Source organism: Sus scrofa, chromosome X (assembly GCF_000003025.6).
Source record: "Sus scrofa isolate TJ Tabasco breed Duroc chromosome X, Sscrofa11.1, whole genome shotgun sequence".
Taxonomy (NCBI): domain Eukaryota; kingdom Metazoa; phylum Chordata; class Mammalia; order Artiodactyla; family Suidae; genus Sus; species Sus scrofa.
The window spans coordinates 55,997,457-56,023,970 of NC_010461.5; the positions used below are offsets into that span (position 1 = coordinate 55,997,457).

Here is a 26,514-nt window from a genome sequence, read left to right on the forward strand (position 1 = left end):
CATTATACTGTATTAACATACCCACGTAAAACTCAGTTATCTGATGGATTCACCTAGCCAGGCCATAGCCGGGAATAAGCAGTAAACAAATGGCCACTAAGCCACCAAGAATATGTATCTTACTTATTGGAAAAGCCATTCAAAAACACATTGACTGACCAGAGTTCCCTTCTGGTGCAGCAGGTTAAAGATCCGGCATTGTCACTTCAGCAGCTCTGGTCACTGCCGTGGTGCAGGTTCGATCCCTGGCCCAGGGAACTTCCACATGCCGTAGATGTGGCCAAAAAAAAAAAAAAAACCCTGATTGCTTATTTATTCTGTTTGTACATGATTCTAATTAGTTTTAATGAGATGTCAAACGTATAGGAGATTAGAAGCAGCACATTATAAGAGACTGGAAAACATGTTACAAGGTAAGGGACAAACAAAAGCACTAAAAAGAAGTTTAAGAACTTAGGAGTTCCTGTCGTGGCACAGCGGAAACGAATCCAACTAGGAACCATGAGGTTCTGGGTTTGAGCCCTGGCCTTGCTCAGTGGGTTAAGGATCCAGCATTGCCGTGAGCTGTGGTGTAGGTTGCAGACTCGGCTCATATCTGGTGTTGCTGTGGCTCTGGCGTAGGCCAGCAGCTACAGCTCCAATTCGACCCCTAGCCTGGGAACATCCATATGCCGCGGGTGTGACCCTAAAAGTACAGAAAGACAAAAAAAAAAAAAAAAAAGCTTAAGAACTCAAAAGCCAACCACAATGAAACACTCCTTCACAAGCATGGTTAAAATTAAACATATTGACAATATCAAGTGTAGTGATGATGCAGAGCACTGGAAAACTCATACATTGCCAGTGGGAGTACAAAATGGTACAGTCACTGGAAAATAGTTTGGCAGTTCCTTACAACAAATACTTACCATGTAACCCAGAGGTTTCACTTCTATGTGTTCACTCAAGAAAAATGAAAGCATATGTCCTCACCAAGACTCATACATAAATGCTTATATCAGCTTTATTCTTTGTAGCCCCAAACTGTAAATAAGAGGGAAAGGCATTAAAAAATTATAGTGTATCTATATAATAAAATACTACTCAGGAAGAAAAAGGACTGAATTACTAATACCCACAACTACATGGGTGAGTCTCTCAGACATTATATTGAGGGAAAGAAACAACACACAAATCATATGATCGTATTGTGTGATTCCATTTATGTGAAGTTGTAGAATGGGGAAAACTAGGCTCTGGTGATAGAATCAGAACAATGGTCGCCTAGGGTTGGGGTGGCACTAAGGAATGACTGGAAAGGGCACAAGGGAAAATTCTAGGGTGATGGAAATATTCTATATCTTGATTTGGGTGGTGGTTACAAAGGTATGTACATTTTTCAAAACTATTCATTTGTATGCTTAAAATATGTGCATTTTATTGCATGTAAATAATAGCTCAAATTTTCATAAGGCACAAAATTTACAAAGGAAAAAAATCCTTCTGAAGATCCCCCTGCTACAGGATAAAACTTTAATTTCTTAACATGATCTGGCCTTTGTTTAATGTCTCTTGTCTCATTCCTCACCATTTCTTCCTCTTATTTTGTCACTTGTATTTCCAAAAACTGCTATTCTCTCTCTTTCCTCTAAACCTTGAAACACAATGTTCCCTTTACCTGGGATTCCTTTTCAGTTTCCCATTCATCACTAGATCCTTGGCCTCCTTCAGAACTTACAGAAGTTAACACCTCCTCCAAAATGCGGTGTCCACTCCCAGTCTGTATTAGGTTGTTTTCCTCTTGCTCCCAGAGAACTTTATGCTTCTCTGTAATGTAATTGTAACTTAAAAAAAAAAAAACACCTTAAAACCATAGTGGACTGGGGCCATTTAATGTATAGGCAAATATCCTTTTACATATTCAGTAAGCCCTGAGTGAAATCATACATTGTAGGAGTTCCCTTCTTGAGTCAGCAGTTAACGAACCCAACTAGGATACATGAGGATACAGGTTCGATCCTCAGTGGGTCAGGACTCTGGCATTGCCATGAGCTGTGGTGTAGATCGAAGACACGGCTTGGATCCTGCATTGTTGTGGCTGTGGTATAGGCCAGCCAGCAGGTACAGCTCTGGTTTGACCCCTAGCCTGGGAACATACATATGCCACAATTGCAGCCCTAAAAAGAAAAAAAATCATATATTGTAGACTAATTCCTATCCAAAAAGCTGAAGTTTCAGCAAAGTTATCAAGAAGACTCTTCTATCTATGATGACTTGTTCCTCTAGAATTGCAAATGATGGAGATTTTATTGTCAATAGCAGTTTGGGATTGCATTATTACTAGTATGATGGTTTATGTATATTGTGGATTAAATAACTTTCTATGGGCTTAATGTGGAAACCTGGCCAGATGTTATTATTTTGATTCCATGGGAAAGTGCATTTTACATTCTGGTCAAGTGACAGAAATGTTGCTCAGTTGAACCATGTAAAATTGCTGATATTCAACCATTTTTGACCTACAAAGATGGCAGTTTCATATGATTTGATCTAAATGTTTTGAGGTGCAACCCTATAGCAGTTGGAGATTACATTTATTGATTGATTATGTTTTTAATTCATGAATATATTCTGGAATATGCTAATGTTATATATTAAAGCTGTTGGGTATAATTATTCTATGTAAACAGTAAATCACAGGATTTTGAACAATGTTTGTGTAGACTGTTAAGGCTTTCTTGAATGCTACCTATTTTTTTCCCAATTAATCAGAGATGTTGCAGATGTGACGATTCTGGAATTGTTTATTTTTTGAACCAACACTCGGATGAAAATGCAGATTCATTTTTTTTTCTTTTCTAACCTCCAAACTATCCAACCAGTCTATTTTTAATATTAATTTTAATGATAATAATAGCTAGCATTTACTGAGTGCATATTACATGCTGAGTACTGTGCAAACCCAACAACTACTTTATGAGCAAAGTACTATTATTATCCCTATTTATAGATGAGGAAATTAAAGCTTGAGTAACTTGCCCAAGGTTACACAGCTATAAGTGGCAGAGTCGGATTTGGAATCACTTTCAGTCCTGCTGCTCTGTCCGCTGTTTACCTCAAGCATTTTTTTAACCACAAAGAAGCACTCATGTGGGAAGATTATGATTCAATTCAGCAAGTATATATTTAAGCTGTGATTATCATTAGTGAAACCAGGCCCATTCACATATGAAACTTGTTTGTATTATTATGAGAGATCATCATAAGACAGTAGAAGGACCAAGTACCAAAATGAATCTCACAGACCATAAGTGCTGTAGAAGTATAAGAAAGGGAGAGAATAATTGTCCACTTTGTCATGACTAACTCCCAGAAGCGTATTGACATAAATGGTACCATCCAATCATAATTGGATGCACAGCATTCTGGGAAAAATTCAAAAGCTCAGCATAAATAGGAATGTGGAAAAATAATGAAGTCCAAGAGGAAAATACCAAACTCAAGTCTCATTCTGGGAAGACATCAGAAAGGGAGGTTAGAAATCAGAAAGGGAAGTTAGAAATCATTCTGGGAAGACATCAGAAAGGGAAGTTAGAAATCTATGACTAGGTTGTCTGGACCCCAGAAGTATATGGAGAAATGGGATTTGAAGGATCACTCATTAGATATTTGGGGCAGAAGAGAGTGGAATTCAGAGATTAACCAAAAGTTCATGCCTACATGATTGGAATAATAATAGTATCAAAAATAAAATAATTTGTACAATGATAGGAAGGATGGGCTCAGGTCTTAGAAACTGAATTTAAGACAATGATAGATGTCTACAGAAAAAGTTTTTTATGTTGACTGGAGTCAACCTTTGACTCATGAACTTATTATTTTTCAGCTGGCCCTTCTGAATTACTTCATCCCTGAAGAAAAGTCATACTCTGAAGAGGAAAGTAGGCGTGTTCGCCGCAATAAAAGAAGCAAAAGCAGTGAAGGAGCAGATGGTAAGTCTACTTCTATGATCTTTTATCACATATCAGTTAATGAGAGTACCCTTCTGAGAACTACTTTCTTAAGTGTGCTTCACCATTTCATATATTGCCCATATCCCCAAGGTCATGGAAGAAGGTTTTCCGGCCTAACCTACCCAACCTACTCTTCTGACATAGAACCAACTCTACAAGGATCATCTTTCCACAAACCCCAGATACCTTCATTCCTTTCACAGTATGTCTGAGAGCCATAGTAGTATTTATACTCTCACAATCACCCTCCATAAAGACCTTATCTCTCCTGGGGACATGCTATATCTACTAAGGCCATCAAGAAGATTCCATTCCTTCTGTTCTTGGAATTGACAGTGTGTTGTGCCATGGTGGTGCTTACATGATGTGTTAAATCCAATAATAATTGTGTCAATGTTAGTATCAACTACCATGCTAATATATGAACTAGAGCTTCTAGAACTCATCTATAAATTCCTTGAGGGAGGGATTCATTTTTCTTTTATAGCCCCAGAATCTAGCCTAGTAGCTAGCAAAATTTTGGTGTTTGTGATACAAATTAATGATATTGATTATCCTTTCAGCTAGGTTATGATGTGCCATGAAAACCATCCCTATTGAGAATGAAACAGATTCAAGTTAACTATCAATGCTTTTTGTGGGGTATAGCAAAATGTTGAGCTAGCAGCTCCTGTGCAGAGTCTTTGAATTGCTCTGTTTCAACATCATTCTGTCAATTGACAGAATGCTACCTCTTTGGCACAAGAGTTTATAGAATGCATAGCTCTGGGCTGCTGCAAAGCCATCTGGATTCAAAGATAACATGTGTCTGGCTAAAATCTGCCAAAGAAACATGACTTGGGGGGGGTTCCAAAGCAATATGACTTTATGAAGATGAAAATGAGATTTTTTAAAAGCTGACATTTGTCAATGTAAGTAATGGCCAGTGATGGAAGCTGTTCCAAAAGACATGAGCAATTGAAGAAATGGGGCCAGGATTTTGTCAGTGAGGACAAGAAAAAGTAAAACTGGAGGAATTCTGAAACGTATCTCAGAACAAGGACCTATAATAAAGAAAAGTGAGTCAGGAATAAGTTTAGTAGGGTGTTTCTAGTCAGTGGAGGTAGCAGCAGCTTTGAGCCCTTGAGTCAAAAACTGGACCAGTGGGGCCATTCTCTAGAGCAGATAGTTTGCATACAATCAGTGGTCAAGTTCAAGCCCAAGAAATGTGGTCTGTGAAGTAATAGACATCCATCATTCACATGCTGCCTATAGCCAGGTCTTCAGAAAATTTTGTGAAAGCTGAGAACTGAGAATTAAGGCCCCTTTCCTCTCCTTATTATCTTATTCTTTGATGCATGTAGGTCTTTTCACCTTTGACTCTTCCCCTGAGCTACTTCCAGTACCACCAAATCTTTCATATTCCGATTGCTAAGGAAGAGAGAAGAGCAATATCCCTTCTGTAGTGGGCATGGTCTTCGCTTCCTCTCCTCGGGGGAAATCTAATAGCTTCTAAAGTTTACCTCTTCATCTGGCTTCCCACGTTTTCTTGTGAAGAAGGCAAACTGCTTTATTTGGATATAGCTACCAGCATCTCTGGTACTGCTCTTCCTTACAGTGTTTATTGTTTTGATACGAAATAGTTTTTCCCTCTGGTGAAGGGCAAAGCCTCTCTTATTAATTTTTAGCACTTCTTATCAGATTCCCTCCTGGCTTGATACTCTTGTCAGTCACTAGTCCCTTGTCACTTTGTGCCAGTGCCAAATTTCTCATGTAATCGCAGATATTTTCTTTAAGCAGTATAGCTGAGAGGAATCCAAACGCCCCTTAGAGTTAGGAGTATAGAATGCCTGGGGGGTGGGGGAGAGAAGAGTGTCCTGGGATTTGATTAGATCTCCATCCTTTCACCTGGGAGGTTATAGAATCATTTCTATAACCCATGAGTTTAAGGGTGATGGGCCAATACAAATCTCCTTTACTTTTGAACCATTTCTGTTACACTGTGGAGTGTATGCTAATTTATTCGATACATTCATCAAATATTTACTGAGAATATATAGCAGCTTCTATAACACTAGAATGAAAATGCCGTAAGAATATTAATGTTTGTTTACTTATACATCCTCATTGCCCAGAAAAGGACCTGGCACACAGTAGACCCTCAATAAATATTTCTTGATGCCCTCGAAAAGCTTAACTTCCAGTGTAAAGAGACAGACAATAAAATTGTGATAATAGGAGTTCCCATCATGGTGCAGCAGAAACAAATCCGACTAGGAACCATGAGGTTGCGGGTTCGATCCCTGGCCTTGCTCAGTGGGTTAAGGATCCAGCGTTGCCATGAGCTGTGGTGTAGGTTACAGACGAGGCTCGGATCTGGCATTGGTTGTGGCTGTGGTGTAGGCTGACAGCCGTAGCTCCGATTTGAACCCTAGCCTGGGAACCTCCATATGCCAAGGGTGCGGCCCTAAAAAAAAAGCAAAAAAAAAAAAAAAAAAAAAGTTGTGATGATAAGTGTTGTGGAGAAAAATATAACAGGACCAAAGAGCAAGAGTATGATAAATATGCTGTAAAGTGATCAGGGAAGATCCCTCTAATAAGGGAGCCTTTGAGAAGAGACCTGGTTGAAATGAAGGTGTGAGCCATGTGAATATTTGTGAGGAGCAGGTGGAAGAGAGAAGAAACAGCAAATACAGATGTGCTGAAGCAGAAGAATGTTTAATATGTTTCAGAAAGATCTGGCTGGGAGCAGAGTGATTAAGAGGGAGAGGGGAGGAGATAATATAGAAGGGCAAAGTCAAATCTAAAGCTTTATTCTAAGCCAAGATAAGGACTCTGACCATTACACTGCTTGAGAAGTGGCACCATTGGAGCTATTTGGGGCAGAGGAGTGACAAGATCTAGCTTGTTTTAACAGAATCCCTCTGGCTGCTGCAGGGAGAAAGGACAGAAGCAGGAAGTCCTGTTAGGGGAGTACAACAGTAACACAGGTGAGAGTTGACGGTGATTTAGACCAAGATGGAGGTGGTAGGGATGGGGAGAAGTGGTCAGATTGCAGACAGATCCTTGAAAAAAAGACCTGACAGGATTGGGGTTGATTAGATTAGAGGTATGAGAGACAATAGAGCCAAGGATGACCTCATAGTTTTGAACTTAAGGAACTAGACCAGTAGATTTTCCATTTCTGAGATGGGAAAAAAACAGGAGAGGAGATGGGTATAAGGAAGAAATCAAGAATTCAGTTAGGCATGCTAAGTTTGAGGTGTCTCCTAGACACCAAATATATAATGTTAAAGAGACATTATATGTATGTCTACAGTGTATATCACTGTATCTCAAGAAAATGAGCTGACTCTTTTTTATAAAAATAAAGAACTCATTGAGGAAGTGAGTCAATCTAAACCATATGAACAGGATAGGTAAATCAGAGTGGTGTGATTTAAGGCCAAAAAAAAAAAAGCCTATCAAGTGTTAATTCTAAATCCACAAGTTACCTGATATATTATAACAAAAATTTAGCTCTCCAGCTCAGGTTTGCATCACAAGTATAAAAAAAAAAAAAAAAAAACCCCAAAAAACAAAAAACCTCAAACATTTAAGAGCATGACAGGAATTTCCAGAAGAAAACATTTTTCAGAGGTCAAAAGAGTTTTAAAAGAGAAAAGAATAAGCTTTAAAAGAGATCATGAAAATCAGTTCTAGTTCCTTGTATAACTTTAAAAAAATTTTTTTATATAATGATTTTTATTTTTTCCATTATAGCTAGTTTACAGTGTTCTGTCAATTTTCTACTATACAGCTTGTATAACTTTTGATCTGTTACTATCTTTAATTTCATTCCAATTCCTTAAACTTTATTTTATTGTCATTTAACAAGACTTTTAGGCATCACCAGAAATGAATGAGACTCTCAGAGAAGCTTACTTTTTAATGAGGGAGTAGATGCATTTATTGGCAACAGGTGAAAATGAAGCAAAGGCAGGGTGGTGAAAGTAGAGTTTTACCTTACACAGAACCAGTACATAGAAGACACCAAAACATTTGTTAAATGAATGACCAAACAAATGGGCAGAAGTGGAAGGAGTCTAGATTTTCTGTCTAGGAACTAGGTCTTAAGCTTGGTGATCTTCACTAATCCCTATGGGGGAAAAATGTTAACAAATGGTTCATTCACACTTAGGAAAAGCAAGGGATGTAGTGATCTTTAGGTTGACCTATAATAAATCTGGCTATTTTCCTGTTTCCACCAGACTACTAAACTACTTGCTTACAGGAAGAACATAGACAGTCTCTCTTACCTTAAAAAAATATCAGTGGCTATATCCAGGGCATACCTGATTTTCTGAGCCACCATTCAAGAAATGATGGCTTCATCTCATTTTCTTCATTTGGATTACCCTATAAATGAAAACATTCACTAGGAAGCAGGAGTCCCAAACACAGGGTTAGTTCTCCTCCAGTGTAACTCTTGGCACTTTGTCACTTTAAGAACATGAGTGAAGTCTTTTTCTTTCCTACATCTCTACCTTAAATTTACTGCTCCTGTTTTGAGTTGGCCAAAAGTATTTGATATCAGCTTTAAGTTCATTTTTTTTTCTAATTATATGAGGCCTTTTGGTTGTTTTTGTTCTGCAAGGAAAGCATGATCCCTTCATTGTAGGTGTTGTGAGTCATGACAGTTCCAGAAATCTGTGCCAGGATTTCCTGCTGAGACCCATCCTTGTGATGTGTTTCTGAAGTAATAATAGTTCTAGGTGGCTTGCTTGGTCATCTATTGGAGAGTACTCCAGAAACCTGCAGAACTTTATTTTCTAGTTAGAATGAAATGGAGAATATATATTCAAAGGGTCGTGAGGTCTTAGAATCAGGTAACATGAATCCAGAATTCCCACAGAGGTAGTTTCCGTATTTTATAAATATTATTGTGAAACCATCTGTTCTCTTCTTTGTAGAACCATTTTCAGAAATCAATCAAAATACTAATATCTCTCCACACCCGCCATTCCCCTGTTTCTGTCCTAGTAAGAGAAAAAAATAAAAGTATAGCATTGTGTGATAGAAAAGGTATTCGACTGAGTCACAATTTCTGGATCCTGGTCCTGATGTTACTGCCACTTTATCAGCCATGCGACCTTTGGAGGAGTCATCCCTCTGAACCTCAGTTTCCTTAGCTGGAAATGGGAAGAATTAGCCCTGCTTACTCATGCCATCATTGTAATGATCAAAAGTGTTAATGTATGCAAAAACGCTTCAGAAATTATTAACAACTATTACTAAATTCTCTCTGGAAAATGAACATAGTAGTGTGGTCTCTCAGGCATTTTAGGCCCTCATATTCGTTAATTTATGAATAACAATTCTAATTCCTACAAAGGTTCTCTTTCAGCCAGATTGTCCTTTTTTGTACTTACTGATGCTATCCAAGCCCATCGGAAGAAGACTCCAAGCCAAAAGCTATGGCCTACCTCATCCCAATAAATGATCATGTCTGCACAGTTCCATATCACTCTCTTACTCTGGCTGTGTGCATGTGTCCCTTTTTTGTCAGTGTTTACTTTTGGACAGAGCCAAAAAAAGTTAGTATTCTTTTTTGCTATTACAAAATAGTAGAGGGGAAAAAAATAAGACAATATATCCTTTCTTTTGTTTCTTAAAAATAATAATGAAATAGGTCATAGCTACCGTTAAGTTGATACAGATGAACATGAAAGGCTATGGTCTCAAAGAAACAGACTTTCTGCCTATACAAATGTTAGCTGGAATTAAAACCTGCCCTCATTCTAGTATCTCTCTTGTATTTATTGCTTTTCAGTGAGCCATCACTGTGCTATTATCAAATGAGAGGAACTAAATTCATTTTGAGAGCTGATAGAGTCTCAGGGGCTTGTTCAGAAGGCAAAATTAAAGCTTTTGAGGGTTTACCATGTGTGTAGACTTGAAAAGGATTGTTGCTTTCAGATGTACAGTCCCCAGGGTTGCCTGCTGGTCATAGGAGCGAAGAGCTTAAGCAAACACTCTGAAAAGTGGCTTTATATCAAATAAGATACTAAGTAAGCTAAACCATCTTAGCTTGCTCATACTCAAAAATGCCCTTTAAAGCTATATTTTCATTCATGGAACTAGTCCTGCAATAAATGCTCCTAGCAGGTTTTTGCCATTCTGACATTCAGTTAAGAATCATTTGTAGAATACCAACTACTTGTAAGACATTGTGCCAGTTGGTACAGCTATCAAACTCTTGTCCTTAGGATGTTAAGTCCTACAGTGAACTTGGTATAGAAGTTCTTTAAAAATTAGGCTGCTTAGAAATATTTGTGAGATTTTTTTAATTACAAAAATAATGCATATTCATTATTTTTTATTTTAAGCAATACAGCATCATGTAAGGTAAAGTGTGAACATGCTCACCTCCACTAGAAAAATGCTGTAAGATATCTTTGAGGAATATCTTCTTGTTTAAGGAGGTCACAGGTCTAACTGACCTGAGCTTCTCTAAAGGTACTTCTGGTCTGCCTCACCCTCTTTAATTCCTTCTAGTTATTTATTTCTCCATATTAGGAAAAATTATGAACTCTAAGCCAGGAGACTAGGATTCTAGTCCCAACTCTGCTATTAGTAATTATACTACCAATATGACTTTGAGCAAGTCTTTACTTCTCCATTAAAATGTGAGAAAAGCTAAAGCTTTTTCCCAATGTTAAACTAGAATCTGTGATTCTCAACTCAGGTGCAAGATATTCAACATTGTCTAAAGGAGTTCCTGCTATGGTGCAGTGGGTTAAGAATCTGGGTTCACGGACTCAGGTTGCTACAGAGGTGGGGCTTGGGTCCCCGACATGGCATAGGGGGTTAAAGGATCTGGCATTGCTGCGGCTGCAGTATGCAGCTGGGATTCAATCCCTGGCCCAGGAACTTCCATAAGCCTTGGGTACGGCCATTAAAACAATACAAAACAAGACAAATTTATCTAAGGAGTTTGTTCAAGTTGTACATACCCCTGGAAATCCTGACCACTCTGTACCCCATTAAGAATACTATACAGAAGCAGTACTATTACTGATGAGATTGTACTCATATCCTTCGTATGTATTAGGGTAGGAAAAAGATGTTGAACTACTAGAATAGATGGTCCAATTGTTATAATTTGCTCCTACCTATTCCTGATTTCTATAGTATAATGATAATAACCATTTAGATGAGGTCTGGATGATTGAATACTCAGGGTTTCAGTTTGGATGGTCAAATGAGCCTTTTCAGTAGCATCCATGAGAGGCTCAGTAAGGATTAAAAGCATGCACTTGGTTTCAAGAAGCGAAGGCTAAGAAGGTTAATCTGTTGGTTAAGTGGTGAACTGTCAGCTCCCTTTTGCATGGCTCCTCAAAATATCAGAGGCTAAGGCAGATGTGTAGACAGAAGGCTCCCATTGGCTCTGTAGTATATTACTTTCTTATGCATCCCCACCTAAATCTAGATTCTGTTCTTCGACCCTTCTGTTTCACAAGTGAAGAATTACTACAACTTCCTTTTTGTTCATTCATTCATACAGTCATTCAATACATGTTTATTAAGTACCTACTACTTATTGATCACTTGGGACCCAGTGGTGAAAAAATAAGACCCTACCCTCATAACACTCACAAGTAGATGATTTCAACACAGTATAGTAAGTGGTATTCTAGGATACGCACAAGGGGTTATGAAACACATCAGTACCCGATTTAGACCTGGGAGGTCTGGGAGGGTCTTCTAATGGGGGATAACATCTGAGCTGCAACCTGACCGAAGCTAAAGAGTTAGCTTAGGAGTTCCCGTGTGGCTCAGCAGGTTAAGGATCTGGCATCATTGCTGGGGTGCAAGTTCAAGCCCTGGGCTGGGAATTTCCAAATGCCATAGGCGTGGCCAAAAAAAAATTAGCTGAGTGAAGATTTGAGCGAAAGGTAAAGCAGGCAGAGAGAACATGTATGTTGGAAGGCTTCGAGTAAAGCGGAACTTGGCCCATTTGGGGAACCAAAAGCAGTTAGTATGGTTAATGTAGATTTCTAAAGGGGAAGTGATAACAAATGAACTGTCTGTAAGAGTCCAAATCATCCCAGGCCATGGCATCCATTTTATGGAACATAGAAACTATCCTAAAGGCAATAGCAAGCACAGGATCAATGTCACTAATGGATCGATCACATGGCAAATATCTTCAAATGCTAAATGCATGCATTCTGATCCAGCAATTCTTTTATTTCCATATGTACTCATAGGTGGAAAATCATTTATCAACAGTGATTTTCTTTGCTGTGCTATTTTTAATAGCAGAGAATTGGAAATTACTTAGGAAATGATTAAATAAGTTGTGATAAATCTGTAACTATTAACTATATATTTTCTCCGGGGAAGAGAACTGGGGTGAGGGTGGAGAGAGACAGTTAACTTAATTTCCATGTTTCTGTATCACTTGAACTTTTAAAAGCATATACATGTACTACTAATTTAAAATAAACAAAGAAAATTTAATTTTTAAAATAAATAAGATATGCATGATATGTCATGTTCTATCCATCACCCAAATACAATAGCAATAATTTTGTAATAACATCCTATGCTAATCGTGTGGTGAAATCCATGTACTTCTGGAAAGAACATAAATTGTTTTTCCAGCTTTATTGAAGTACAATTGCCAAATAAAAATTGTATATATATTTAAGGTGTACGATTGGTATTTTGATATACATACATATTGTGAAATCATTACCACAATCAAGCTAATTAGCATTTCTATCACCTGACATAGTTACCCTTGTTTTGTGGTGAGAACATTTAAGATCTAGTCTCTTAGCAAATTTCAAGTATAGAATACAGTATTATTAACTATAGTCATCAGGCTATACATTCAACCTCCAGAATTTACTCATCTTGCATGACTGAAACTTTGTATCCTGTTGTAAATGGGATCTTTGTCTTAAGTCTTTTTTTGAATAGTTCATTGTTAGAGTATAGAAACCCAACTAATTTTTGTATGTTGATTTTTGTATCATACAACTTTACTGAACTCATTTATCATTTCTAACAGTTTTTTGGTGAAATCTAGGGTTTTCTATATAGGAACATATTATCTGAAAACAGAGACAGTTTTACTTTTTCCTTGCCAATTCGGATACTTTTTATTTATTTTTCTTGCCTAATTGCTGTGACTGTAGGATTCAAGTACTAAGTTGTAGAGAAGTGGTAAGAATGGGCATCCTATCTTTTTACTGATCTTAGAGGAAAAGTTTTCAACTCTTCACTGTTAAATATCATTTTACCTGTGGGTTTATTGTATATAGCCTTTATTATGTTGCGATGTATTCCTTCTATACCTAATTAGTGAAGAGCTTTTATCACAGGAATGTTGAATTTTGTCAGTTGCTTTTCTACATCTTTTGAGATGATCATATAATTTTTATACTTAATTCTATTAATGTGGTGTATCACATTTGAGCATATAAGTTGTTACAACCACTTTGGATAATAATCCAACTCTCTAGCAAAATTAAACATTATGATACTTTTGATACAGTTTTGGGAATCTATCCTACGTATTTAAGAATACCACTATATTCTTATATATATTATCATATTATATATATAAGAATGTTTATTATAGTAGTGTTTTAGTGGCAAAAAGAAGGATAACCCTAATATCTATGAATAAGGAAATGGGTGACTGAATAAATTGTGACATAGCCATAATATTGAATATTATACAGCTATTAAAAGAAATGAGTTAGATATCAACTATAATAAAAAATTTTAAGGAAATAAAATAGCATTTTAAACAATAAAAATAAAAGAAATAAGTTAGAGTTTTATATACGGATCTGAAAGAATAGCCATGTTCCTTTGTTAGCTAATAAAAATCAGAGTAATGTGCATAATACTATTACATTTTCATTAAAAAGGGAAAGATTTTTAAATCCTAAAAATGTTTACAGATATATAGATAATTACTTAGAAACAGATGTGGGAAGCAGAGGCACCCAACTGAATTACTGATTACTTCAGATGGAAGGGGGTTGGATGGGAAAGAGAGAACTGTTTAGTGATTCTTTTATAGTTCTGTATTGTTTGACTTGTTACAATAAGCATGTGTTACTGTAATTTATGAAAAATGTAACAAAGGAAAAATTGGGTAAAATGGGGAGAAAAGGATTAGAGAGGGCATGGGGAAGACAAAGAAGGCAGTTTGAAGGCTGGTGCATTGATGCACATAAGAAATGATGGTGTGCTGAATCAGAGTAGCTGCAATGGAGACAGATGAGGGCAGATTGAGTTAGTAGGTAGAAAAAATTGATTTGGTAATTTGATTGAGGGGAGAAAAAGAGGAGCCAAGGAAGCCACCCAGGTTTCTTACAAGGTGCTGTACTATTCACTGTGATCATGATCAGAGGAGGAAGATGTATGGGTAAGTTTCAGGTATTTGTGGGAAATTCAAGAGGAGAAAACCTATAAACACTTGGAGATACATATCTGAAGCTTAAGAAATACGGATACAGGGGTGTGCCCGTCTTGGCGCAGTGGTCAACGAATCCAACTGGGAACCATGAGGTTGCGGGTTCGGTCCCTGCCCTTGCTCAGTGGGTTAATGATCCAGCGTTGCCGTGAGCTGTGGTGTAGGCTGCAGACACGGCTCGGATCCCGCGTTGCTGTGGCTCTGGCGTAGGCTGGTGGCTACAGCTCCGATTCAACCCCTAGCCTGGGAACCTCCATATGCCACGGGAGCGGCCCAAGAAATAGCAAAAAGACAAAAAAAAAAAAAAAAAAAAAGGAAATACGGATACATAAATCATTAGCAATGTTAGGACTCTCTCAGTTTGTGACAGATGACTGGCCTAAACTGGATTAAGGGTTTTTTTGTTGTATGTGTGTGTGTGTTTTAAGAGGGCATAGGATTTACTGGCTCAGTTCAAACTATAAAGTCCCTGATGCAGCAGAAATTGACAGAACATTGTAAATCAACTATAATAGAAAAAAAATTTTTTTAAGTCCCTGATGAAGCTGGCTTAAAACATGGCTGAACCTTTGGCGCTCAGATGATGTCATCAGGACTCTCAGTTCTGCTTCCTTTTGTATTGGCCTCATTCTTCAGGTAGGTTCTCCCTATAAGGTGGCAGAAATAGCTACTAGCAGCTCTTACATCTTACCAATATAGCAAGCCCAGGGGAAAAAGTTTGTCTCATTCTTCCATTAAATTCAGTAAGAACTATGTTGTTGGCAACATTGGTCAGAGCAGTTGGAGTAATAGGGACAGAAGGATTGAGAATCAAGTCAGATGATTAAGTAGAAAATAGCAAATATAAATGATAGGGAGGGGGAGAATAGCTAAAGATGTATTAACCATCTGCTATGTGCAAGGCACTGTATTATATTATATCCGGGGATACAAAAATGGGTAAGATGAGGTTTCTTAGTTCTGGAAGTTCATGGTCTTTGTAAAAGAGAATCTTGTACATATTTCCCAGAGGTGGTAAGTACTTATATGGAAGTGTCATAAGATTGTAGTGGAAGCATAGAGGAGGGAATCACAGAATGGCCAATCAAATATATTAAATATATCTCCCAGGAGAAGTGCACAATAGCCAGCCCACACTAGGCATTCATATATGAATGTGTCAGGTGACATTTGAATTGGATTTTGGAGAACAAATGTCACTTTGATGAAGAAAGGTAGAAGGTACATTTCTGACAAAGGGAAGCGCAAGTATAAAGAGAAACCAGTTCCTTGGGGGTTTTGGTTCTCCTCTTGACATAGGAAATCTGGCATGTAACACAGAAGACTTGGAGGAGGGACTGAGGGAAGCCAGAAGCCTTAGGCAGAGAAAATGTGATAAGAACCCAGAGCTGCCTTGGGGCTTTCGAATGCTCACTCAAGCATTTGATCCATGGTTTTTTTTTTTTTTTTTTTTTTTTTTTTTTTTTTTTTTTTTTTGTCTTTTTGCCTTTTCTTGAGCCGCTCCTGCAGCATATGGAGGTTCCCAGGCTAGGGGTCCAGTCAGAGCTATAGCCACTGGCCTACACCAGAGCCACAGCAACGTGGGATCCGAGCCGCGTCTGCAACCCACACCACAGCTCACGGCAACACCGGATCCTTAACCCACTGAGCAAGGCCAGGGATCGAACCCGCAACCTCATGGTTCCTAGTCAGATTCGTTAACCACTGCGCCACGACGCGAACTCCTGATCCATGGTATTTTAATCCCAAATTATCTTGGCATCTTCCCCATCTCACTACATTTCTCCTCCATCCTTCATACATTTGAGGAATAAATATTAGCCAGGCAAATACAGTTCTTCCCTGTTTATTAAATATAAGCTATGTATAATGGTTCTTAACTTAGGTAGCAGTTTTCATTTTCCTGATCTTCTACTTACTAATCTCTGGCACCATTTAGACCCTCAAAGTAATTTAGTAACAATGACTGATCGTACTTTCTTTCTTGTTGAGGACTCCAAGCTGACTTAGAAGATTTAGATCCTATGCCATTAACATGTTCAGAAATGTAGAGAAAGCTATTTTTGAAATGTGAAGTACCAAGGATGCTTTGCTCTAGGCTTATGAATCTTGGCTGCATTTTACCACTGTTTCCAGTATACAGCCCCTTTAATGAATCTAATATCGTTGGTGCAGCAGGTCAGCTGTTCAAAGGCTAGCCTCACTATGGTTCTGTATACCCCAACTCTGGCGTCTAACCAATTTATGCTTCTTTGTCACATGGTTACTAGAAAGAAGACGGCTTTGTGCGGATCCATTTTCCCTATAGCAATACAACTTGTGGGCCTGGCCTTCTGCCAGAAAGTTAGTAGTGTCATCTTTATAAATGAAATTCAGTGCATCATTATCTTACATTATGCCAGAAGAGCAGAAAGAAGATTTACTTGGTAATTCGCCTATGTTTTGATCCTAATCTGTTTAGAAATATGATTTCTTAAAAAGGAAATGGAAAAAGAATGTGTTTCTCATGATAGCTTCATGGTATCTCCTGAGAGGATGTTCAGTTATTGTAAATACAACAATTTGATTCTCTCCTTGAATTTCAGATATATTTCATCTCTCTTAAAAAAAGAACCACATTGAAATGATCAAATTTTAAAGTATGAATTGCATGCTTCCAAAAATGAAATTTTATATTTCAGGTCACACATTTAAATGTCTATTTTGTTCTGAAGAAAAAACAAATTTCTTTTTTTTTTTTTTTTTGTCTTTTTTTCTTTTTTTTTGCCATTTCTTGGGCCGCTCCTGCGGCATATGGAGGTTCCCGGGCTAGGGGTCTAATCGGAGCTGTAGCCGCCAGCCTACGCCAGAGCCACAGCAACGCGGGATCCGAGCCGCGTCTGCGACCTACACCACAGCTCACGGCAATGCCGGATCGTTAACCCATTGAGCAAGGGCAGGGATCGAACCTGCAACCTCATGGTTCCTAGTCGGATTCGTTAACCACTACGCCACGACAGGAACTCCCAAAAAACAAATTTCTTACATGAGTCATGAAGTCAGCACATTATCTTTACAAGTCATCTCCAAAGCTCTTTAAAAGCATAGGTTTACCTTGTAACCTACTTAAAGTAGAACAGTATATTTGTGGTACAAATATTTTATCTCAGCATTTTAAATATAATCTGTTTTCATCACCACCACCACCCCAAGCATAATATGCAAAATCCAGAAACTATCAGAAACAAAACTACAATAAAGCTCGGGTGCATGAGAGAAATATGTATACAAGAAAGAAAAATTCAGTTGATATCAAGAAGCAAACTTTCTGACCCTTGGTTTCTCTCAGATAGCTTAGGGTAAGGAAAGAGCATAGAATTTAAAGCCACATAGACCTGATTTAAAATTTAAAAGCACAAGGAGTTCCCGTTGTGGCTCAGCGGTAGCAAATCTTACTAGTATCATGAGAATGCAGGTTTGATCCCTGGCCTCGATCAGTGGGTTAAAGGATCCAGCGTTGCCATGAGCTATGGTGTAGGTCGCAGACACGACTCGGATCTGGTGTTGCTATGGCTGTGACCTAGGCCAGCAGCTGCAGTTCTGACTCAACCCCTAGCCTGGGAACATCCATGTGCCACATGTGTGGCCCTAAAAAGTAAATAAATAAATAAAATTTAAAATTACAGAGACCTAATTGCGAATTCTAGCTCTACTACCTTGGCTTTGTGGCCTTGGCCAAATCATGTAACTTCTCTCAGCCAATGTTTTCTCATGACCTATGACAATAATACTTTCTTTGATATTATAAGCATTAGAGTTAAAATGCTTAATTCAATGCTGGCACTTAACCGGTGCTTAATATAGATAATTACATTGGCTATAAAATATGAATAGTGCTAATCCATTTACTTCTCAGGTTAGGGGTAGAATAAACGAAAATGCTTTTTCTCAAATATCACAATCTCTTAGCCACATTTTTTTGGCTGCGCCTGTGGCATGCAAAAGTTCCTGGGCCAGGGATCAAACCCATGCCACAGCAGTGACAACACTGGATCATTAACACACTGAGCCACCAGGGAACTCCTCTTAGCTGCTTTTATAGTTGACAAAAGAAGCTCTCCTGCTTATTTCACAGGATTGTGAGGATCAAACAGATAACACATGCTTAAGAACTTAGAAAAATATAAAATGTTAAAGATTCAGATGAGGTCTTTAAATAAGGCCTGTCTTATTAGTTTTCTTTTTCTTCTCCCACCAAAGAATTAAGAATTAAAGAACTAAAAATTGAATATCGCAAATTGCTATTACTATTGATAGTTTAATTATTACATCTGCTTTTGTCCATCTTGCAGATATACACACAATGTGAGTTTTGTAAATAAAATATAGTTATCCTCAATACACTCTGATAGTCAGAGCTCTTGTAGTTAGCAACCTCAAATGTCCAGAACACAGCCTAGAACCCCAAAAGGAGGAAAGGGGAAACCCAATGAAGAGGGAACAAAATCTCAATCCACTGAAGCCTCACATATAGGAGTAGAGTGGAACCAACCTCACTAAGCTTCTGGTTTAGTGTTGTACACAAAATATGGCTACTTCCTGATGTACTAATGAGTTGAGTTGTCTGATAACCAGTTAGAATGAGAGAAGGGGTCTACTGGATGTGAGGAAATGGATATCCTTAGAAGGCACAGTTAACAGTGTAAGGAAAATAAGGATTCTAACAGTCACTCGGACCATTAATGTGGGTGTTCAAGCTTCTCTGTGTGTCTCGTAAGACACTGAACACCTCACTGTATGGCCCAGTAGGGTATTTTCATAGTGATGCTTAGCCTGTAATAGACAACTGTGGAGTTCCCATCATGGCACAACAGAAATGAATGTGGCTAGGAACCATGAGGTTGTGGGTTCGATCCCTGGCCGTGCTCACTGGGTTAAGGATCTGGTGTTGCCATGAGCTGTGGTGTAGGTGGCAGATGCGGCTCTGATCTGATGTTGTGGCTGTGGTATAGGCCAGCAGCTGTAGCTCTGATTGGACCCCTAGCCTGGGATCCTCCATGTGCCATGGGTGCAGCCCTTCAAAAGAAAAAAAAAAAAAAATAGACAACTGCATCTAACATGGCAAGACAGGGAAGTCTCAAAATATATTAGAACGATTTCTGCCAGATTTCAAAGTTTGCAGTCAGTGGAGTAAGTTTTAGTTTCCCAGAAAACTCACTTCCGTGGAACCTCTTATGTGGTGCCAAGTGAAGTGTTCACTGTGCATGAAACTACCAGGTAAGGACCATATAGGATTAGAAAGAAACCTGAGGTCCAGTATTCTACCAACTCTACTAGCAGCCATCTTAAAGAGGATCAGTTCTAAAAAGTTTTATATGGGTTTTTAAGGTTTTGAATAATCAACAAAATATGCTAAACATAAAAAAATGATCCAGGGTATAATTTAATAATGCCTGATGCAAGATATACACAGAATCTTATGGGACTGTAAGAATTTCATTATGAATAGCAATTGGTCAAAACAACGTTTGTTGAAGATTGGATTAAATCTAATCTGGACAGAGCTCTCCACTTACTGGGCCTCTAACCTGTAGCAAGTCAGCCTCCATGTTATCTCACAGGATTGCTGTAAGGGTCAAACAAAATGATGTATATGCCAATATTATGTAAACTGGACAGTGATATACAGATATGAAGTGTTACTTCTCATAAAAGTTGAATACAGAAAACAACATGGTTTATAAGGGTTTATTGGTGATGGAGGATAATGTGAGAAAAAGAATATATATGTAACTGGGTCTCTTTGCTGCACTGTAGAAAATGGACAGAACACTGTAAACAGCTATAATGGAAAAAATAAAAATCATTTTAAAAAAAGAGTTTATTGGCTTGAGGATTTCAGAGAAATAGGGGATTACAAGAAAACCAAAGGCTTACTTATGCTTTATGCATCATGTAATATTGGCATGGTGGTAACCATAGCAGCAATGTAAGTGGTCTTACCTTTTTCACCAGCTCTTGCTGGTTACAGCCTCTTGATTTCATGAAATCAGTCCCTTTCCTGGACTGTCTTCTTATTTCTTCCCTTCTAATCCTTATCCATCCTTTCAGGATCCAGTTCTAAAGCTTGATGGCCTTTAAGAGACCTTAATGGTAGGATAATATGAGAAAAAGAATGTATAGATACATACATATGTCTGAGTCACTTTGCTGTACAGCAGAAATTGACAAAACATTGTAAATCAACCATAATTAAAAAAAGAGAGAGACCTTAAAGAACCTCTCTCCAGATAGCTCAGCTTAGTTTACATTCTTCCATGTACATGCTTAAGACACGTACATTTTCTAGATCTCTTTCATGTATTTCTCTCATCTTCCCAGCTAGGTGATAAGTCACAAATAAAGATTCCTTCTACCTCAGCATGGCAACTAGCTCAGATAAGCAAACAGATAAGTGTTCATGAGTGTTTGCAGATTGAAAGAAAACATGCTGCAGGTCCATGCTAAAGCATTCTCTATTTTTTAATAGAGAAAGCTCTGTTTGAAAGACCTTAAGAGATAGGCAGTGGACAATGAAGTTGTCTATGAAGCCACGGGAGTTGTATATAATGGCAAATACTTAGTAAGTCATTGAAAGATTAAGGGAAAGATTTGTTGTAAATGTTTGTTCATGAGGCTTCAACTTGTGGGTCCTTTCCTGTTCTATTCCTGAACAAACAGCTTCTTCAAAGGGCAGTTCTGGGCAATGTACATAATGTTCCATTCTCACATTTAAACACAAATGAAGAAATAAAAAGTACCTTGATATATTTATTACCTTTCATTCACCAAATATAATTACTTCTCTGATGGCTAGGGTATATATAGTGTGGCAGATCTTGATCTTTTATCAGCATAACTGACAGCCTGGATTGCCTTCTTATGTGGGACCCCCTCCCTGAGATCCTTGGTGTTCTATGCATTTTTCTAGCATGCTGCCCATAACTAGGTTCCTTTCTTTCTTGCTCATGAAGACCTAGCAGAATGCAAATGAGAGTGGCACAATTGCAGAAACCATTAAATCTATTCCAGTTTTTATTTAAGTAAAGCATTGCTTCAGTACTTTGTTAGCAGAAAAGTATTAGCAACACACACTTTACTACCTCAGTTGTAAATCACCGGAGCAAAAAAAAAAAACAAACTTAGACTTCAGTTTCACCTCTAAGGCCCTGGGTTCAAGTTGCTGGTCTGCTGCTTACTTGCTATGAAACTGTGAACATGCTTATTAATATTTCAGCCTCAGTTCCTATAAAGTGGCAATAATGATAATACCTACTTCACTGGGTTACTGTGGGGATTAAATACAGTGTGACCTAAAAAGCACTCTTCAAAATGTAAAGCCCTGGACAAGTCTGAGTTCTGTATCCCCATATGCACCTGTGTAATTCTTCTTTTTTTCCTTGCCAGGCTCTTTGCTTAGGCCCTGAACTTCCTATCGCTTTTTCTCATTCCAAACTTTATATAAACTCCTCAGCCCCTCTTCCTTCAGAATCATTCCCTTGTAGTTGATCCAGCTAACAATCCCAGATTCATGTTTTTCCATTAGAACTAGCTATGCTAAGTGCTAACTCCTAGAGGTTATTTTTATTGTGCTCATAGTGATGAATTTAATGCAGTCTAGGACAGAAAAACAACTCTCTATTTCAGAATTTTCCATTTCCCCCACTCTCAGAAAATGCTTTCATATATACCAAAAGTCAAGTTCTTGTTCTTGCCCTGCCAGTACCTCTGTGTATTCCTGAGCATGGCCCAGTACAGAAAGACAAATTAGGGGATAAAGAGGAAAGGGACTAACCACCAATAACAAAACAAGGGTGGAGGGTCTAGGGAAGACATAAGCTGAGTTCCTTAGATGTGCTGGCATTGCCAAAATTTGTATGGGATACTTCATCAGTAGGGCCTGGTTTTACTCACTGATGCTGTTCCAAACTTTAACTGCACAAGTTGCAGCCCAGCAGAGCAAAATAAGACTGGAAATCTAGGACCAGCTGCAACTCACAGTGTTTCTTAGGCCTCCACAAGCAGCCCCATTCCTACCAGTTGCTCTTCCTACTGGTTCTAACCCACATTGGAACTACGGCTGCCTGATCTCTATCTGCCTTCCCCTTCATCCACTAGATAGTTGTTGCATTGGGGTAAGAATTGTGAATTCCTAGATTCACAATTCCCAAAAAAAACCACTTACATGTAGTAGTAAATGGTAGATTTAGATAGGAATATACAGACAAAAATACAACAATTTAAATGCCCATCAACAGCATAGTGTATGGATAAACTCAGATACATTCATACAATGAAATATTAAACAGCAGTTGAACCAATGAACTGCGTGCAGCAACACTTAGTGATATGGGTGAATCTTACCAATATGTTTTAAGCTTATAAAAACTAACTCCCCTATGTTGAAGTTGTCACAAAAATACCTATGTATATTCTAGGTATATATCTGAAGGAAATGAAACCACTATCTCAAAGAGATATTTGCACCCCCGTGTTCACTATAGCACTATTCACGTTATGCAAGACATAGAAACAATCTATATATACATACAAAATGGAAGATTAGCCAAAAAATAGAAGGAAATCCTGCCATTTGCAACAACATAGATGGATCTTGAGGGGATTATGCTAAATTAAATAACTCAGACAGAGTAAGACAAGTACTATATAATCTCACACATATTTGGAATCTAAGAAAACCAAATTCAAAGAGGCAGAGAACAGATTGGTGGTTGCCAGAGGCCAAGAGTAGGTAGTAGGGGAAATGGCTTAAGTGGTCAAGAGGTATGAACTTCCAGTCATAGGATAAATAAGTCCTGAGGACGTAATGCACAGCATAGTGACTATAGTTAACAATGCTATATTGTACATTTGAAAATTACTGAGTGGATCTTAAAAGCTCTCACCACAAGAAAAAAAATTATAACTATGTGTGGTAATGGATGTTAACAAAACATTGTGGTAATTATTTCACACTTTATATATATGTCAAAGCATTATGTTGTACATCTTAACTGAATATAATGTTATATGTCAATCATACCTCAATAAAACTGGAAAAAATTAAAAACCCATGTACGAATTAAATGCCTTAAGAAACAAGTCACCTTGGACCTATATTAATGACAAACCTAATTGAATACTGAAAAAAAGAAATTCCCAAAATATTAAATAGAGCATAATAAACTTTTATGAAGTTATACATAATTAATTCTCTTTTAGGAGTACATATAAATGTAATGCAGTTCTATGAGTAGACTGAGGAAATGATGAACACGGGGTTTCAGGACAAAGTTTACCTTGGGTGAAGGGAAGAATTGGGAGATGGGGATGAGAAGGCACCATATAATTGGATGTAAGCTTTTTACAAAGTCCCAGCTTTTGTTTTAGATGATTGGTTCCAGGAGCTTATTACATTGTTTTTAAAAACTAAATAAATAGAGATACACATAGCCAGTGTGAATTTGGATATGCTGTTAAGTCTAAAATATATAGCAGATTTCAAAGACTTAGTACCCAAAAAAGCAAGCATTGTCACTGCTGTGGCTCGGGTTCTATCCCTGGCCCAGGAATTTCTGCATGCCATGGGCACAGCCAAAAAAAGGGGGGGGGTCGTCAATACTTTCGATATATTGAGTTAAAGTTTAACATTAAAATAAATTTCACCTAATTTTTTTGCTTTTGTAAAATGGCTAATAGAAAAATTAAAATTACATATGTGGCTCAAATTTGTGGTTTACATTACATTTCCATTGGATAGTGGTAATATAAGAATTCTATAGCCTTTATATTTATAACCAGCTATTTTCAAGCTTAAAGCTATTTAGTTTGTCTTTGAGCCTTAATAACTCTGATTTACTTTATTTTTGGCTTCTGAAATCTCAATTGAAAGTTTTAATGAATACAAGAGCAACACACGGTCCTTCTAAAATAAAGTTAAGCATTAAAGAAATTTATGATGTAACAAAAGGAAAGTAACACCACAACCTCAGTTCCCAGACAAGCCACTATTAACAATTAAGTAGAATTTCTATATATGTGTGTGTGTTTAAGGTTTTAAAACATGAGCGTCAAAGTTATCCCTCTTCTTTCTCCCTTTGTCTGACATCAGAGAAGCAGTGGAAGGTCATAGCTTGATGTTTGTGCCAAGCAGAGAGCTAAAGCAGTGATTTCTACCCCTGGAGTTACAATACTTTGTTGTTAGCTAGATTTTGGATTTCTTTTCCTGGCCAAGACTCATTCGCCTCCCCAAAAGAAGTGCCATTTGGTATTTATTTATACTAAAGGCTAAAGTGAACTGAAATTAATATTTTAAAAATGTCCTAATACTCCTGGGGGAAAAAGTCAAAGACCTGATGGGATATTGTAAAACCAGAACTAAGAGTCACTGTTTCAATGTATTGATCTCCAACACAGTACTTGATCTTTTCTCCCAGTGAGTCTGAAGCAGGATTCCGATGGGAGTGTAATGATCTGGAGAAAACAAGATGCATCCATTTTTATTCACTCACGGTTTCTCTGTATTCTTAGGAAAGAGTTTAATGGAGGTAGTTGTAAGGGGAAAAAAGAACCCAAAGGTCAGAGTTAGTTGGATTATGTGCATGATCTTGAAAATGTTCTTTCCAAATTGCCTGAGGCCCTATATAAAAATCATTGATAAAGGAACAAGCTTTTTTCCTCCTAGGTTGGACTAAGTGCCATGAAGATTACAGAAGCTATTTTCTTTGTTCACAACACTGACTGATAACTTCAAAGATTTTGGATGCATTTCTTAGAACAAACACTAAATAATTTGACATTTTTCCTTGTTGTCCAGTCAATGAAATAAATTCATTCAACATCATATTCTTAAGAAACAGAGCAATGCATTTTTATTTATTTATTTATTTTTGTCTTTTTCTAGAGCCGCACCCATGGCATATGGAGGTTCCCAGGCTAGGGGTCTGATCAGAGCTGTAGCCACTGGCCTACACCACAGCCACAGCAATGCCAGATCCGAGCCTCGTCTGGCGACCTACACCACAGCTCACGGCAATGCCGTATCCTTAACCCCCTGAGCAAGGCCAGGGATTGAACCAGCAACTTCATGGTTCCTAGTCGGATTTGTTAACCACTGAGCCACAACGGGAACTCCAGAAATGCATTTTGAAGTCATCATCTATATGATTCCAATCTTTATATTTGTTGAGAACTGAGCAAGAAAAATAATTACAAACTGCACTCTTACTGCTCTGCTGATTAGGATCTCTTCCTTTTACAGTGAAATGACAGACTTGAACCAGGCATTCCAACTGAGGCTTTTCTGAAACTCTGTCATTTTTCAAAGCCATTCTATCTATCCTCCAGTCCATTATCATTTTTCTTCTAACCTAACACTCTTTACTCCTCATCAAATTTGTTTCTTTAATGGTCACATATTTGGTTTTGTCTTGCCTCCTCCTCCTCCCCTTGGATTGGCAGTTTCTTCAAATAGGAGACCATGTCTAGGTGTCTCATTCCAAAGTAATATAATGAACATGGGCAGAAAATACTTATCAGCAAAATTATTACCTAGAACCCATGTATTCCAAACCCTGTCTGGGTTTATCTTATGCTATTGATGCCTTTGTTTAAAAGTCATAAGTATACATAATACTGTACACTTATTTAAGGATCACAAAAAGATAAATTGGAGCTAGAAACACAAATGGACAACTCATGAGAGTTTTATATATTAATGGCCTATTTATATATTTTTCACATTTTTCTCTTTTTTCTTTTTTTTTTTTTTATATTTTTTAGGGCCACACCCACAGCATATGGAAGTTCCCAGGCTAGGGGTCAAAATGGGGCTGCAGCTGCCAGCCACGGGCACAGCCACAGCAACATGGTATCCGAGCCATGTTTGTGACCTATACCACAGTTCACAACAACACTGGATCCTTAACCCACTGAGTGAGGCCAGGGATTGAACCTGCATCCTCATGGATACTAGTTGGGTTCACTACTGCTGAGCCACAATAAGAACTCTCTATTTTTCACATTTTTAGTTTGCTTTTGCTATAG

At 37.9% G+C, this 26,514-nt stretch overlaps 1 protein-coding gene across 4 annotated transcripts in view; it reads left to right on the top strand.

Moving 5' to 3' along the window:
* EDA (ectodysplasin A) overlaps window positions 1-26,514 on the top strand; it is a 332,339-nt gene that overhangs the window by 226,499 nt on the left and 79,326 nt on the right. For all 4 annotated transcript variants that reach the window (XM_005657816.3, XM_005657817.3, XM_003360352.4 and 1 more), the window contains exon 2: window positions 3,866-3,971. In XM_005657816.3, coding sequence (XP_005657873.1) covers window positions 3,866-3,971 — 106 coding nt within the window. The remainder of the gene's footprint in view (window positions 1-3,865; window positions 3,972-26,514) is intronic.